General features: G+C 45.7%; 1 protein-coding gene across 1 annotated transcript; it reads left to right on the top strand.

Annotated features, from left to right (window-relative positions):
- The first annotated feature begins 342 nt into the window (after window positions 1-342).
- On the top strand, window positions 343-12,462 carry TMED8 (transmembrane p24 trafficking protein family member 8). Its single transcript, XM_054068987.1, has 6 exons — window positions 343-496; window positions 1,976-2,054; window positions 3,417-3,546; window positions 4,493-4,631; window positions 4,894-5,193; window positions 6,152-12,462. Exons 1-6 carry the CDS (start codon window positions 430-432, stop codon window positions 6,367-6,369), a joined length of 933 nt encoding a protein of 310 aa, XP_053924962.1. The 5' UTR covers window positions 343-429; the 3' UTR covers window positions 6,370-12,462.
- The last annotated feature ends 1,913 nt before the right edge of the window (window positions 12,463-14,375 follow it).

The following is a 14,375-nucleotide window of genomic DNA, read 5'->3' as shown; positions in this document are numbered from 1 at the left end:
AACTGGATGATCTTTAAAGCCCCTTCCAGCTCAAACTATTCTATGATTCTATGATGCTGCTGTTCCCCCCGCAACACAGGCCGGCGGCGGTGAGGGCTCGTACAGCGGGAAGCCGAGCTGCCCCACCCCCGGCCACTCCAGCCCCTGCTCGGCTCTCTCGGCCCCGGCGCCGCGTCCCTGCGGGCCCCCGTTCCCATGGCAACGGCCGCCGCACGGAGGTGCGCCCTGCATTTCCCTCCGCCGCTCTCTCCGTGCTGTCAGCCCTACGAAGCCTCCCGCCCAGCGCTCCCGCTTGTTCCGCGGAACTGTTTGCTGATTGGCTGCGTTGGCGAAGGGGGCGGTTGAGGGACGAGCGCTGCGACACCGCCTCTCCCTCTCGCCCGGCGCTCCCCGTTCTCTGTCGCGTCGCTGCTTGGCCCGGCCTTGCCCATGTCGGCCGCGCTGGCAGCCGGCGGCGTCTCCCGTTTCGAGCCCCCGGCCGCCGGGGGGGCCTCAGGTACGGGCTCGGCGGCGGATGGGGGAGCCGGGCTGGCAGCGGGAGCGGCTCCCGCCAGTGCCCTTCCCTCCCGGCGGCGGCGAGACCTGGCAGCCCCAGACGGGTTCCCCAGGAGCGACTGCTGTGGCGGCTGGGCGGGGACAGCACCGGGGGCGGAGGGGGGCTTGGAGGAGGGTCAGTGCGCCAGGGGCAAAGGGGGAGCTTGGGGGAGGGGCAGTGCCTCGGGGAGAGAGGGGGAAAAGGCTTGAGGGGGGGCCTCGGCCCTGGATGAGGGGAGGCTTCGGGGGGCAGCGCCCCTGGGGAATAGGGGGGAGCTTGAGGGGAGCAGCGCTCTGGGAAGAGAGGAGGTTTGGCAGGAGCAGCGCCCCGGGGGGCTGCTGGCAGAGAGCGGGCAGGCCCGGAGGTGCCTGCTTTAGTATTGGCCATAAGGAATGCCGCTAGTTTCCTTACCGTTGTGGGTTTCCTCCTTTCTCCTGGAGAAGCCTTATTTCCGTTTGTTTCGGTGGCAATACGGTACCCCTTGCAGAGAGCAGCACCGGGCATCAGTCATTGGCCAGCACGGCTGCATCGGGTGGGCTGTCATGTCCAGGTGTGCCCTTCTGCAGCTGGGGAGCACCCACACCACCCCTGCCTCCGAGGGTGCTTGGCTCGAGTGCCTGGAGCTCCAGCAAGAGTTTCCAGTGTTTCTTCCTTGCAGTGGAAGGGCTGAAGGATTGATAGAGGTGTATTAGAGACAGGGTGCATTCCTTGGTGGAAACCCTCATCTAGCTGGGAGCCAGACTAACCCTGCCATGCTGTCTTTGCTGTGGGCTGGGGACCTGGTGTTGTGTTCCTATAGGCTGGAGGTGCTTCCCAAATCTGAACTGACTCTGTGAAATGGCCAGCGGTTGTAAGACATATCATTGGAGAGCTGCAAAAGCTGGAACTTGTCCATTCCCAGTTCACTGCTTTAATGCTATCGAATGGTGAGGTGGTGGAGCATGTACTGCAGTCATATGGGGACAGAGCTTTCCCAGAGTTTAGGACACTCGGGGGAGACCAGGAGCCATCTTTATAGACAGTCCTTGTAGCAGTGACCTAGGAATTTCCATCTCGTCAGTGCCCTGTGGGAACCGCTGCATGATTGCTTTTTCCAGGGCTTTGTCAGCCCTGTTTTACATGATGAAATTTGGCTTTGTTCTGACCTTCTAAAACTGGGATTGGTGGTTTGTGAACGGATCGTGCTTCTAAGAGTGGTTCTGTACCAAAAACATGCATAGGTTTTTTCTCCCTTTCCCAGTGTTGGAATGATTAAAAATTTTTGTTCTGCAAGGTACTAGATATGGCTCATAACATGAAAAACTGCTTGGCACAGCTACTCATTCCACAGCAATGTGACCTTGTCAGCGTTTGAGAGCTGGCTGTAGTTTTTCTTCCTGTCTGTGTATTCTAAAGGCTGAAATTTAGTTTGCCTTCTCTCTCTGTGTTGTTTTTTGTTAGAAAATGAAGACTCGGTCCAGAAGACGAAGCCTGCAGATCAGCAGATTGATTCTTTGGAGTCCAGTACTTTGCAGAGTGGGTAAGAAAATCTTTTCATGTGTCATGGCCCACATGCATGACAGTCTGTTTCACCCCTGTGGCCTGCTCCGCGTGGCAGTTGATTCTGTGCAGGTGACGAGAAGGAACTGGAGACTGTGAATTGTCTGCTTTGGGACAGTATATACTGAAATTGGTATAGGAGCGTCTGTTCTTATAGGCTAAAGGTTGTTTTAAAGCTTATGAAATTATGAAGTGTAGTCCATGGCTCAGCTATTCAAATCAGAGTCGTTCCACCTGGAAGGAACCCTGCAAAGTTTTGTAATCCACTGTAAGTGTTATTAAACGTTCTGCAGGAAATTTTTTCTGTCCTGTCTGAAAGATGCTTTAACAATCAAGCATTCCCACTGTCTATAATTCTAGTGAGCAAGTAAACACCTTTTACTGTTTTCTTGACAATATTTGGGGTTTTTTTCTTCACCCTTCGTTCTCTGTGTCACTGCTGCAATAATGCTGGTGACCAACCCTATTATCAGTTAACCCTGTTAACTAAAACAGCAGTTTAATGCCTTCTTGGCTTGACACTAATGACATCTGTATCAGCCTTCTTGACTCCAAATATGTATTCTTTCATCTATTTATGCCTTTTAATTTTCTTCAAAGAGATTAATATAGACTGTGAACAAAGTAGCAAGAGTAGATGCTGGACGCTTGTGGATGTTATCTGATAAATTTGTCCAAGTTAAATATCCTTTGAAAGGGATTTAGTGGTCCAAAAGGATTGCGTGAAGAGGAATCAGCTGAACACTCGTTGTAAAACTGCTTTTAAAGCTTGTGTAGCTCTTCATGATCTTTCAGTAAGACTCCTGGACTTCAGTGGTGTCTGGGGGAAAAAATTCCCAAGCTGTTAGATTCTGTATTGGTGGAGAGCCTTTTTGAGCAGATGTATGTGCCTATGGTAGTGAGTGACCAGAGAGCCCTTCTAGATGTGATCGTGCAACTGCTGAACTAAAAAGCAAACAAGCTGGAAAACAATGGCATTGAAGTCCAGATTGGTCCTGGGCTGCCAGAGAAATTGTTACAGATCACTCTCAGTTTTATTCCTTTAAAAAGTTGTCCCTTCTAAGTGTCCATTCTTTTGTTATGTTGCTGTCATTTTGTGTATGCTGGTATTCAGCTCACTTGAGTTGTTCTTACAGACCTTCTTGTCTAGTTTGCCATTTCTAGGAAAGGAAGTGACATTGTTGAAAGAATTTATGTAAGAAATGGCTTTATTTCTGGGTAAAATCTGTACCCCCCCTTAGAAGTAAACATTTGGAACAAAAGCCACACTTGCCCTATTTTAGTATTCCCTATGGATGCAGCAATGTGTCTGCTCAATTGTAGTGCTCTCTTCCTCCAAAAGGTCACAGATCGGGTCCCTCATGAGTGCGGGCGCAACAGAGGATTCGAAGGAAAAAGCTGGCGCTTTGGAGGACCAGGGAATAGCTGAACTAGAAAAGAAGCTGCCTGACCAAATCCAGTCCCTCAGAGGGGTAGGTGGGTGTTTCTTGTGTCTGAAAGCAAGGATGGAGGTGCAGCAATAGTTCTTCCTCGCTACTGCTGTGCTTATGGCCATGGGACTGAGGCTTTAAGGTTCGTATTAAGATGAAAATAGTATTAACATAGATTTAGGGGTTTTTTTCTATACATTAGCAGGAGGTAAAGGCTATCAGTCTGATTTGGAAAATCTCTCTTAAGTTTTGGCCTAGTCCTCACTTCCAGGCAGTTTTTGGCTTGCTAAGGCTTCAAGGTTATTCTTACCTTCTCTCTCTTGTCTGGGGCTCTGGGGATTCCCTTCTTGCAGATTTATGGAAGAGGGAACTGAAAGTGACTCTGCTGTCTTTTGCTTCTTTTGGTGAGCAGCCAGTTTGTTTGCGTTGCAGGCACAGTTAGTAAAACCTGTGCAAGAGACACCCAGCACAGGAGCTGTGTTTTCATATAGGAGGAGAGAGAGTCGGCTCTAGTGAAACGGATGGACTTTTAACTAGAATACAGCAAATGACGGTTTGATTGTGGCTGTAGTTCAGATGCACACAGAGCTGAAAGGCTCTCCTGAGTAAGACTCGGGAATGTCTTGGGAATTCTTTCCAAAAGTCAGATAAATCTGTAAGGCTATTGCTTTGTTGAGAGGTGACAATTAACTCTGAGACAGATGCAAAGATGTGCCTGCTAAGGGGCTCCCCAGTAGCCAAGGGGGTGTGTAATTTGTAAAACTGATGGGAGCATTTGACTTCGAGGTTCATGACTTTGATGCTGTGGGGGAAATAATGCAGAGAGGTGTCTCAGAGATAGACAGTTCTTTTTAACTAATAGAAGCTTCTGCAGAGTCTGACTTGGCTTCAGAAAGATGCCTGAATTACTAGAGTTTTTTTAAATGCAGCTGGAGACTTTCTTACCGTGATGATCTTTGTGATAATGATTCTTACATACTTTGTGCAGGAAGCTGTTCGGATACCAAACTACCATTTACCTCAAGGAGCAGGGGATATAGTCATGATTCAGTCAGATCACACTGGTGCTGTGGATATCCTTTCTGCTGAGCTGGAGACTGCAGACCTCCTTGGGGAGCAGAGGAAAGGTGAGTCCTGAAAGGAAAGCACTGGTAAGGGCCACTTTTTAAGTACCTGCCCTGGAGACACTGCTAATTCCTGCTGGAAGTTTGAGCTCCTGACTATTAAGTGAGAAAATTTCACATCCAAGGCTTCTGGGATCAGGCTCCACAATGCAAAATATAGAAATATATTATCAGAATATATTATCAGAAATAGCTTCACTATTTTCAGATAACAGTTTGTCAGTAGTGAAGGCAAGTGAGCCCACAATCTTTTTCCTTGTCTCAGCTCAGCCTCCCCCTCTGGCTCCCCCTACCATGTGGACCACTGAGAAGACAAAGGAATTCAAAGCCAAGATGGGAAAGGAGAAGAATGGTCGGATGGTGGTAAAGCGAGGCGAAGTGGTGACTGTCCGCGTGCCAACCCATCCTGATGGGAAATGCATTTGCTGGGAGTTTGCTACAGATGACTACGACATTGGGTTTGGAGTCTATTTTGACTGGACCACTGTTACTAGCACTGCCATTACTGTTCAGGTCAGTGAATCCAGTGATGAGGAGGATGAAGAGGAAGAGGAGGAAATTGAAGGTTAGTGCACAGGTTATAAGGATTAATTTGTAGTACTTGTTGCCATGCTGCTGAAAGTGTCTGTCAGATGCTGTAATTTCCATCTACTTTGTTTAGTCAGCTCACTTGTTATCTCTGTGGCCTTTTCGGTTCTTGGTTAGGCTGTGATGAGAAAGCACTTAGCCTTTCCTGCTTCAGCCTTCAATGGCTGTCCTTCTCCAAAAACATTCTCTAAAATTGAACACATTAAAAAATAAAATTTGAATTAATTTCTTCGACTTCTAGCTGATAAAAAGGTTATGACCTGAAATTTTAATCTGACTATTTTTCTTAGCCTCTCAGACTGAGATACTTCTGGTAGTGAGTACATGCAAAAATATTTTATTTCCTTCTGCTGACTGCGTTTGAGAGGATTACTACCTCTGTCCTCGTACCTGTGAAACATATAGCAATTGCCTATTCTGTAGCTCCAGTGTTTGTGTGACCAGTGTAGCTGGGGAGACGAGTGTCTGAAATGAATTTTGCAGGCCCTCCAGAGAGGGGTAGGTTCCTGTATGAGGAATCCTCTTAGAGAAGTGCATTAAAGATATAAACACAGTGAGGCTATAGCTAAAACCTTTCCCACCTTTCTTTTGCTTCAAATTAATAACACTGGACCACTGTTGTGTGTGTAAAAGTGGTGAGGTGTCTAAAAGGTAAAGTTGGAGAGAGGAGACTAGGCTGACAGGCAAGTGGATACTGTACCATTCCAAAGAAAACTGGTTCTTGACATGCCCTTTGTCATGAAAGAAAACAAGCTGGACTTTGTGGGTGTGATTTGCAGAAAAGTCAGAGCAGATGCTGTGGGTAATGCTATCATAGTTAGCCTTCCATATATGTGCATGCCTCTGCCGTATCCTGGTCTTGTTGATATTCTTCTGGACTACCTGGTGGCTTAACTGGCTCTGGCCTTCTTACTTGTCTCCTGTTTCCCATTCAGGACTCAGCCCTGTTGGTGACGTGGAAAGGGGCACCAAAAGCTATTTGCGGAACCGCTATGGAGAGATCATGCCTGTATATCGGAGGAACAGTCATCGGGAGGTGCAGGCGGGCAGCCACGAGTACCCAGGCGAGGGCATCTACCTGTTGAAATTTGATAACTCGTACTCTCTCCTCCGCAATAAGACTCTGTTCTTCCACATCTATTACACTAGCTGAAGACATGGGAACGGGCAGGGATGGCAGGCAGGTAATGGTGAGTGTAGCAGGCTGCTACACAGCCCTGGTAGCGCCTGATGAGCACTGGTGTGTGACAGAACCAAGGCACAATTCTGCTGGCTCCTCTTCAGATGCTAATTGATTTCTCCCCACACCCTCCTTCCTTGCTGTCCCAGTGGAGAAAGGTAGCTGTGTTGTCGACAGGCAGCTACTCTTGCTGTAACAATTTGGGAGATCTCCTTTGTGCAGACATCGAGCTGGGCCTTTGTGTCACAGCTGGTCAGTGCCCAGAAGCCAGGTTCAAGTGGCCATGGTTTTGATCTGTTGCACTGGAAATGAAGTGCAAATATTCTTGATCTGTTACTATTTTGTGTGTAACTTTTCTGACTCTCCTGCTGCATCTGCATTGCCAGAGGGCAGCTGTCAGCTGCAATGAGCCAAAAGCACAGCTGGCCTGTCACCCAACGACTGATAATGCCATCGCCTACCACCACAGCATGTCACCAGCAGCCAGCGCTTCCTTCATTCATGTGGGTGAGGGTGCTGCTGGCCAGCACACGGTGGGCGGGCTGAAACAGCAGCCACTGTGTTTGAACAGGAGGTGAGGGGAAGGCGCACACCTAGAAGCCCATAAGTCCTGTTTTCCTGCAGATTGGATGTTATACCTCTTGATTGTAGGGATATGTAGATGATTATACTTTGGTCAACAAAAGTTTTTTTCTGTCATCCAGATGTGAAGCAGAAGAAATTGTTTACTGCTGTGCTGAGTAAATACAAAAAGGTTGGAGAACAACCAATAAATATACAGGAAATGTTTCTTAGTAGCAGCATGTTTGTTCACTGGTGTTGCTGCCAGCTGGATAATACCATATGTAGCAAGGAAAAGGCTCCCCAGAGAAGTGTAGCTTGTCAGCTGCTATTGCTGTTGCAAATGTATTGTTAGAATTCTGCTCAGAAACCCCAGAGGTGTGAGATTTAACCAGTCCTTTCTGTGAACCACAATCAGCAAGGCCATTGGTAATCCTGACCACATGGTGAAGGGTGGAATTGTGTGGCATGTTTTGTAGGCTAGCAATGGCGTTAGGGATCACCTTCTGCTTTGAGCAGTACTGGCAGTTGTTGTACTGGCAGAATTGAACAAGGATTAAGTTAATCCTTCAGAGATGAATTTTAACTCATGTTTATCTGTAACTGTTGTTTATTTTAATACTTTTAACTTGAAATAATTCTCTTTTCTAAGAATACTGCTGTATTTACATTTTGATACCTCTTTGCAGAGACATAACATGGCTGTTTGCATGGTGATTCTAGTAGAGTTCTGAGTTTTATTTTTAAATCCTCCAGGTAAAACACCTCTACTTGGTCTGTTCCCTCTATTGAGAGGGAAGGATGGACAAAATGATTTTGGGGAAATTAAAGCCAAAAATTTCACTCTCATGGGAGTGCTGCATATTTCCTATTAAGGCTGTATCGTAATACTGTGCAATTTGCTCCACATTCAAGCTGCTCTTTTAACTATCTCTGTTTACTTACTCACTGCCCCAGAGCACTTAGTAGGTCAAAAGGCTAAGAGAGAGCAGTCAGTCTATAGCAGAGCAGCCCAGGCTGGGAGCAGGAGCAGTGGAAATGCAAAGAACATTGGTTGGAGCACAGTGCCTTTCTGAGTGAGCAGACAGGGAGCTGAGTTGGTCAGGATAAGGAGCAGAGTTGTTGCTGCCTTGGGCTCTGGGATGGGGAGAAAACAGTCACTTCTCTCAAAAGAGAGAGAGAGAGCACATCCACTTGGATAGGGTGGGGGTGGGAAATGCACAGCTGCCTTATGCAAGCAGGGGCAATGACAGGACAACCTTGCAGGGAGACAGAACAGTAGGGCTTGGTATCTGTCAGAGTAAGGAGCTCCTTCATGTTGTTGCTTGGGAAGGACTATTCCTCCTTTTAGCTTCTCTTGGGGGAGATGGAGGACCATCCTGTGGCTGTTGTACAGCACTTGAATGAGGCTTGAGCAACTTGGATAAGGTGCTCTCTTTTTTTGGGTTTTTTTTTTCATCCTTTGTCTATCAAATTAAATTCCCAGACACTAAGCAGGAGAAGATAGAAAAGGTCCTTCAGTCTGACTACAATGTCAGTACTGCCCCACTCAGTGGCTGCCTTTATTCCTTTGCTGTGAGATCCCTAGAACCACACATGTTCTTGCCGGTTAATGTATCATGTGCTGTCTGGCACCCACTCCATTTTCTACTTAGGATTCATTTATGACTAAGGGAACTCTGATCTGTACATCCATTAGATATTCCAGAATTACTGATCCTCAGTTGTGCGCCTTGCTGCAGGCTAGTAGGTTACCTCCAGTAAGAAACTGTTCCCCTTACAGTGTGGCCTCCCTGTTGGCTAATCTGCAGGTACATCGCCTCCTGCTTGTCTGTTACTCATATCAAGGTTCAAAATACATTTTGTCATTTTTTAAGAAGTTAAGACCTTCCTCACAACCAGTTTTGGTCACTCACTGACACATGAATAGTTTGTGCCAGTTTTCAAGCCATTAATTAGTAGTTCTAGTTAAAATAAGTTGCACAGTAGGTGATTATCCTGTTGCTCACTTGTAGCTTTCCAAAATGGGGAACGACCTCAGGCTCAGGTCACTCATCTGGAACTGTGCCTGTCCCCCAGTCTCATTGACTTTAACCCAAGAGCAACATCACAATCAGCTTGTGCCTATCCTGCAAATGCGGTGCGCCCATAGACAGGCCTGCTGCAGTGGAAATGAAAGCATTCAGTGTGTGTTATTTCACTTTTAAGTTTCCTAAAAGTATCTGGTATCTCTTATGAACACAAAATAGTTCTAGGAAATATTCTGTGCCTCTGCTGGAAACAGAAGCTTCACTGTTGTCCTCTTTTTGTTTATTTCTTTTAATTTCCACATTACATGAGTATGTTTCTCAGGTATTCAGAGAGCATTCATTATCCAAGTGACGACTCCTTTTTGGAAGGATATATAGTCTTTATTCATTTTCTGATAAATCCAATGGCTTGGCTGTGGCTGGTGATTAACAGCGGTCATTCACATTCCAAAGAAGTTCAAAGAAGTATTCTTATTTCTCATGTGTATTTCTTATTTCTCACGGGTCCAGAGGAGGGCTACAAAGATGATTGGAGGGCTGTCCCTACGAGGACAGGCTGAGAGAGTTGGGCTTGTTCAGCCTGGAGAAGAGAAAGCTCAGAGGAGATCTTATAGCGACCTTCCAGTACCTGAAAGAGGCCTACATTTTTTTAAACCTATTTCAGATAGGTTTCTTCTTCCTGTACATTGTCTTGAAATTCCAAAAGCTAAATCAAGGAAGAAGCCTTATTTGCATTTTAGGCTTGCTTTTGTGAAAGCTTAAAATTGTGTTCCATTTTATTTGAATATAATTTCAATCTAGAAATAAGATGTATATGTTCAGTCAGAGATGTGACAGTTCTGTAGTGCAGGACTTGTGTAAAAATTAGCTTGTATAATTGTTTATTTATAACAATGGTAACAATTTGTTGGGCAATTTTTTATGTCAAAGAAGGTTATAAGCTCTCTGTTTCCTGTTTTGTAGGAGCAGGACTTTAAAATGTATGTGCTTTATCAAGGACAGAGGATTAAAATTGCTTAAATCGGGAACCACTTGTACTTATTTAACTTATTCACAAACTATTAGGAGGCCTGTGATATGGATTCTTGTGAAGGGTTATTGATGTCAGACATAGACTAGTTGCAAATTCATGCATGGGACCCGTTTAATACTTATGTAGGTAATTATCAGTAATGAGCTATTTACATGAACAAATAATATGAAAATGCGTAGGGGAAAGAGCTTAGTTGTCTGATTTCGGGTGTGAAGAAGAGGGTCGAGTTACTATGCAACAGAGTGAAATACAGCCACATGCCTTTCGTTATGGCTCTACCCTCTGTGCTAGTCTCCTTGTAACTGTGCTGTGTACATGTAACCTTCATCTGTGGCCTGCAGCAAGTCAGGTATTGTGGTGCTGGACCTGGTGAGGTGAGTTAGAGGTGTGAACCTTGTCACATGTCTAGTTGCTGGAAGACCTACTCATTCCTGTGGGGCATTAGGGTCAAGAAGGAATCCCTAAAGGAGTTCACTTTTACCCGACTGCTTATACCCTTTGTTCTTGTCTTACTACTCCTACAAAAGCCACTCCACTGAGTATTTATCACAAGGTGCCTTAGGAACAAAGAGCATGCCTGAAATAAGAGCCATAGATGTCATTAATCCAAAGGATTTCTTCTTGTTTCTCTGCCTATTTGAGTGGAGGGGAGGCTCTTCCTAAGGTCAGGCAAGGAGAGCCCCTACAGGATGTTCCTGCAGACTAAGCTGTTCATTAGACTGCCTTGTTGCCATCAGAAGAGTAGTAGAATGGTGTTTTGAGTTTCCTGGCACCATAATGTCTTTGTCTTTTAAAATCATATGCTGCTGTCAGATACTGATGAACACCAGAGGACTACTCCTTTTGATATGCTGATGCTAAACCTGAGGACCATAGGAACAATAAATAGACATAGATGAGTAATCCTTGTGGCCATTCATCATTTTCTCTAAAAAGTGTCTGAATCTGGCATTAAGTAGTGTGTGTGTATGTGTATTGAGGCTGGCTAAGAGACCAAAGCAACAAAGTTGGTTGTTTATTTAACCTACAAGCGTGAAAGAAAATATTGGTTCTGACAATGTAGATGTAGCAGAACATATCAATTGGTAGAATGAAAATCTGGGAACTGATTATCATAAATACATTGGCTAATTTGACTGTGAAAGAAGCCAGGGGTTTAGCAGGAGTCAAAAGCACTACATCATTTATCTGCTTAAATTGATTCGCAGTAAATGCCAACTAAATAAACTTTTAGAAGGTACATAAAACTGTCGGGTTTAAATACATCTTGCTAGGAGGAGAGTTTTCTGTGGGGTTATTCCATGTTTGCCTCCAAAGAATCTCTAGCAACTTATTCTGAAACAGGGGTGCTGTTGCAACTGAAGACACAGCATAAGGTTGGGTGGATGGTGGGTCTGACTCCCCTTGGCTTTCCTGTGTTCCATTCTGGATTTTACGTGTTGCTTTCTCGGAAGTTTCATCGAAAGTGCCGCGGATAGCCGGACCTCTCTTCCCGGTCTTTGTTCTCCGTCGCCTCCCGGGTTCTTGCCGACGACCCGGCCTCCGTTTGGGTAGTGCTCTAACTCCGAGCTCCTCCTTGGAGTGCCCTAACTTTCCCAGCTGCTCTCTCTTGGAGCGCTCTCTCTTACTCCGAGCTCCTCCTTCAAGTGGTTTCCCTCTGAGTGGTGTTCTAATTGCTGTGCCGCCAGGCTTTATACACCCTTATCACCTCATTAGCAGCTACTCGGCTTGCCCCAATTATATCTTATTTAGCCTACAATTGCCCTTTCTTTGTTTTCACTTACCTAGCCTACAAGACAGGGAGAATTTTGTGATCCATCAGTGAGGATTATCTGGTTTAAGCCCTTCTGGAGTGGTGAATCAAGTCTCTTGGGGGAGAAGCTGGATGCCAACCATTAAGCTTGGAGCTAAGGAGGCTTTGCCAAGTAGTGAGCTTGAAGTTTAGGAGATGTTTGGAAATTACAAATAACTGGAGATGGTCTCCCTGTGACCTTCAGGATGCCCTGGTGACTACCTGTTCCCCACAGAGGCAAGCAGTCTGCTGTCAACTCGCTGCTCCAAGCTGCTAGTGTCATCTTTGAATTGGGAGCATCTTGTAGCTGGTCATACCTTTTTCAGACCTACATTCTTGTGAACTGTGATGGTTGTCTGTCAGTCTTTATCTATGTGATACGAATATTTATGTCTTCTGATTTCAAAGTTGAGTTCTCAGTGCCAACCTTTTGCTTTTCATGTCCTCCCAAGATACAAGTTTTAAATGGAGGGGAGGGTATTTTAACAAAACATGGCACTGAACCTCTTGCTGAAGGGCACGTGTGAAGACTATATTTATAGTGTGCTTGCATTCCTTCTGCTTGGTTTGTATTGTTTATATTTGATATATTGTGGCTGGTTTGTAATAGTGTATTGGAACTTACTCCCTTTAAATAAACTTTTCACTATGCAGCCAAGAACTTTGTCTTATGTTTAAAGCAAGAAAACCCAAACTACAAATGTTCCAACAATCTGAGAATACAATTAAACTTAGTTTCATGAGCAAAGAGGCAAATACTCAAAATGTACCTTGCAGCGTACTGGACATTGTGGTTGCAAATGGATAGGAAAATACTCAGCTGGTGATGATGGTTCCCACCAGCAAATGTTCTGTCTGTTAAAAGGAACTGCTGGGATTTTCTTTATAATTCTTCAAATTCTCTGATTCTACTGAATGCCTGGAGAACTGGAGAGGAACAATGAAGTAGCCAAGCTCATATCATGGTGGAGCTTGAATGCTTTACCCTCCAGTGCTTCATATTGGTACTTTTCTCATCCATATGCAGAGATCTCTCTAGTTAGCTACTCCACTACTTGAGCTTTCAGCCTAAAGGATTAAAAATATCTCTTCAGTTACCAGATACTGATGAAATTACCTAGAGCTCATTAATAATTATTGAGCTATTAATAATATCTCATCATAGCTGTTTTGCCCATCAACTTTATCTTTCTGTGAGTACTGTGTTTGCATGGCCTGTGGGAAGCACCTGCAGCCCAAGCCACCCTTCCCCTCATCTTCTTACGAAGCTCAGTAGGACAAGTGCTGCAATTCCATTGTCTCTATTCTAGTAGATGTTTCATTGGAGCACTTCTTATAAAATAATTGATGGGCAGGAGCAATTGTAAAGCAAGTTGCTCAGAGAGAAAGAAGACTCTACCATGTTAAAGACCTGTCCTCTCGTGTCAAGACCACTGAAAAGAAAAACAGGACTGCAGCAGCATGATTACTGTGCACTCACTATGAATGCCTGGCTTTGTGCTTGGCTCAGTCATATAGAATACAGAATTGTTGAGGTTGGAAAAATCCACAAAGATAGAGTCCAACTGCCCGCCCAACACCACTGTGCCTACTAAACCATGTCCTGAAGTGCCACGTCTACTCACTTGTTGAACACCTCCAGGGATGGAGACTCCACCACTTCCTTAAGCAGCCTGTTCCAATGCTCTAATATGGCCAAGGGGAAAAACTAAGCAGCTAGTTGGGGATGCTGGAAAGTGTGTCAAATTTCATCACGTTACTTCTTTCTCACCCTTTCTGTGTTCTTTTTTTTTTTATGGTTGGGCTGCAGCAGAAATGCTCCCATCACGAGATGCTCAGCCCCACAGTGTGTTTTGATGGCCCTGCCTGGGAAGTGACTCTTCCTTGTTAAGCTGCATGTGAAAAACATTGCTTCTTGGCTGCTGAAGCCCTGTTACTGCTTTTAGTGGTTTGATTACCAACACCAGCTCTGAGCTCAGCAGTGCTGTTCATTGTTACACAGGTGGTACCAGATACAGAGTGGCACGGATTCATAGAATCATAGAATGGTTTGAGTCAGAAGGGACCTTAAAGATCATCGAGTTACAACTCCCTGCCATGGGCAGGGACACTCCCACTGGATCAGGCTGCCCAAGGCCCCATCCAACCTGGCCTTGAACACCTCCAGCCACAACTTCCCTTGGCAACCTGTTCCAGTGCCTCACCACTCTCATGGTGAAGACATTCTTCCTTATGTCAAGCCTAAATCTGCCCCTCTCCAGTTTATACCCGTTCCCCCTCATCCTATCACCACAAGCCTTTGCGAACAGTTCTTCCCCAGTTTTCTTGTTGCCCCTTCAGGTACTGGAAGGTCGCTATAAGAGCTCTTCAGAGCCTTCTCTTCTCCAGTCTGAACAACCCCAACTCTCTCAGCCTGCCCTCGGAGGGAGGGCGCTCCAGCCCTCTGATCATCTTTGTAGCCTCCTCCGGACCCGTTCCAACGGCTCCACATCCTTCTTATGTTGAGGATTCCAGAACTCGGTGTCATTTAGAAAGCACCCGCCCCCATCCCACCTGCTCCGGG

This window comes from Cuculus canorus, chromosome 5 (assembly GCF_017976375.1).
Source record: "Cuculus canorus isolate bCucCan1 chromosome 5, bCucCan1.pri, whole genome shotgun sequence".
NCBI lineage: Eukaryota > Metazoa > Chordata > Aves > Cuculiformes > Cuculidae > Cuculus > Cuculus canorus.
The sequence above is the reverse complement of the archived record's forward strand: the minus strand, read 5'-3'. Positions and strand labels throughout refer to the sequence as shown.

Excerpts from the sequence above, each read along its gene's own strand:
- TMED8 (XM_054068987.1), top strand. The coding sequence starts at position 430 with ATGTCGGCCGCGCTGGCAGCCGGCGGCGTCTCCCGTTTCGAGCCCCCG. Across the intron at positions 497-1,975 it reads GGCCGCCGGGGGGGCCTCAG|AAAATGAAGACTCGGTCCAG; the intron begins GTACGGGCTCGG and ends GTTTTTTGTTAG. Across the intron at positions 5,194-6,151 it reads GGAAGAGGAGGAAATTGAAG|GACTCAGCCCTGTTGGTGAC; the intron begins GTTAGTGCACAG and ends TTTCCCATTCAG.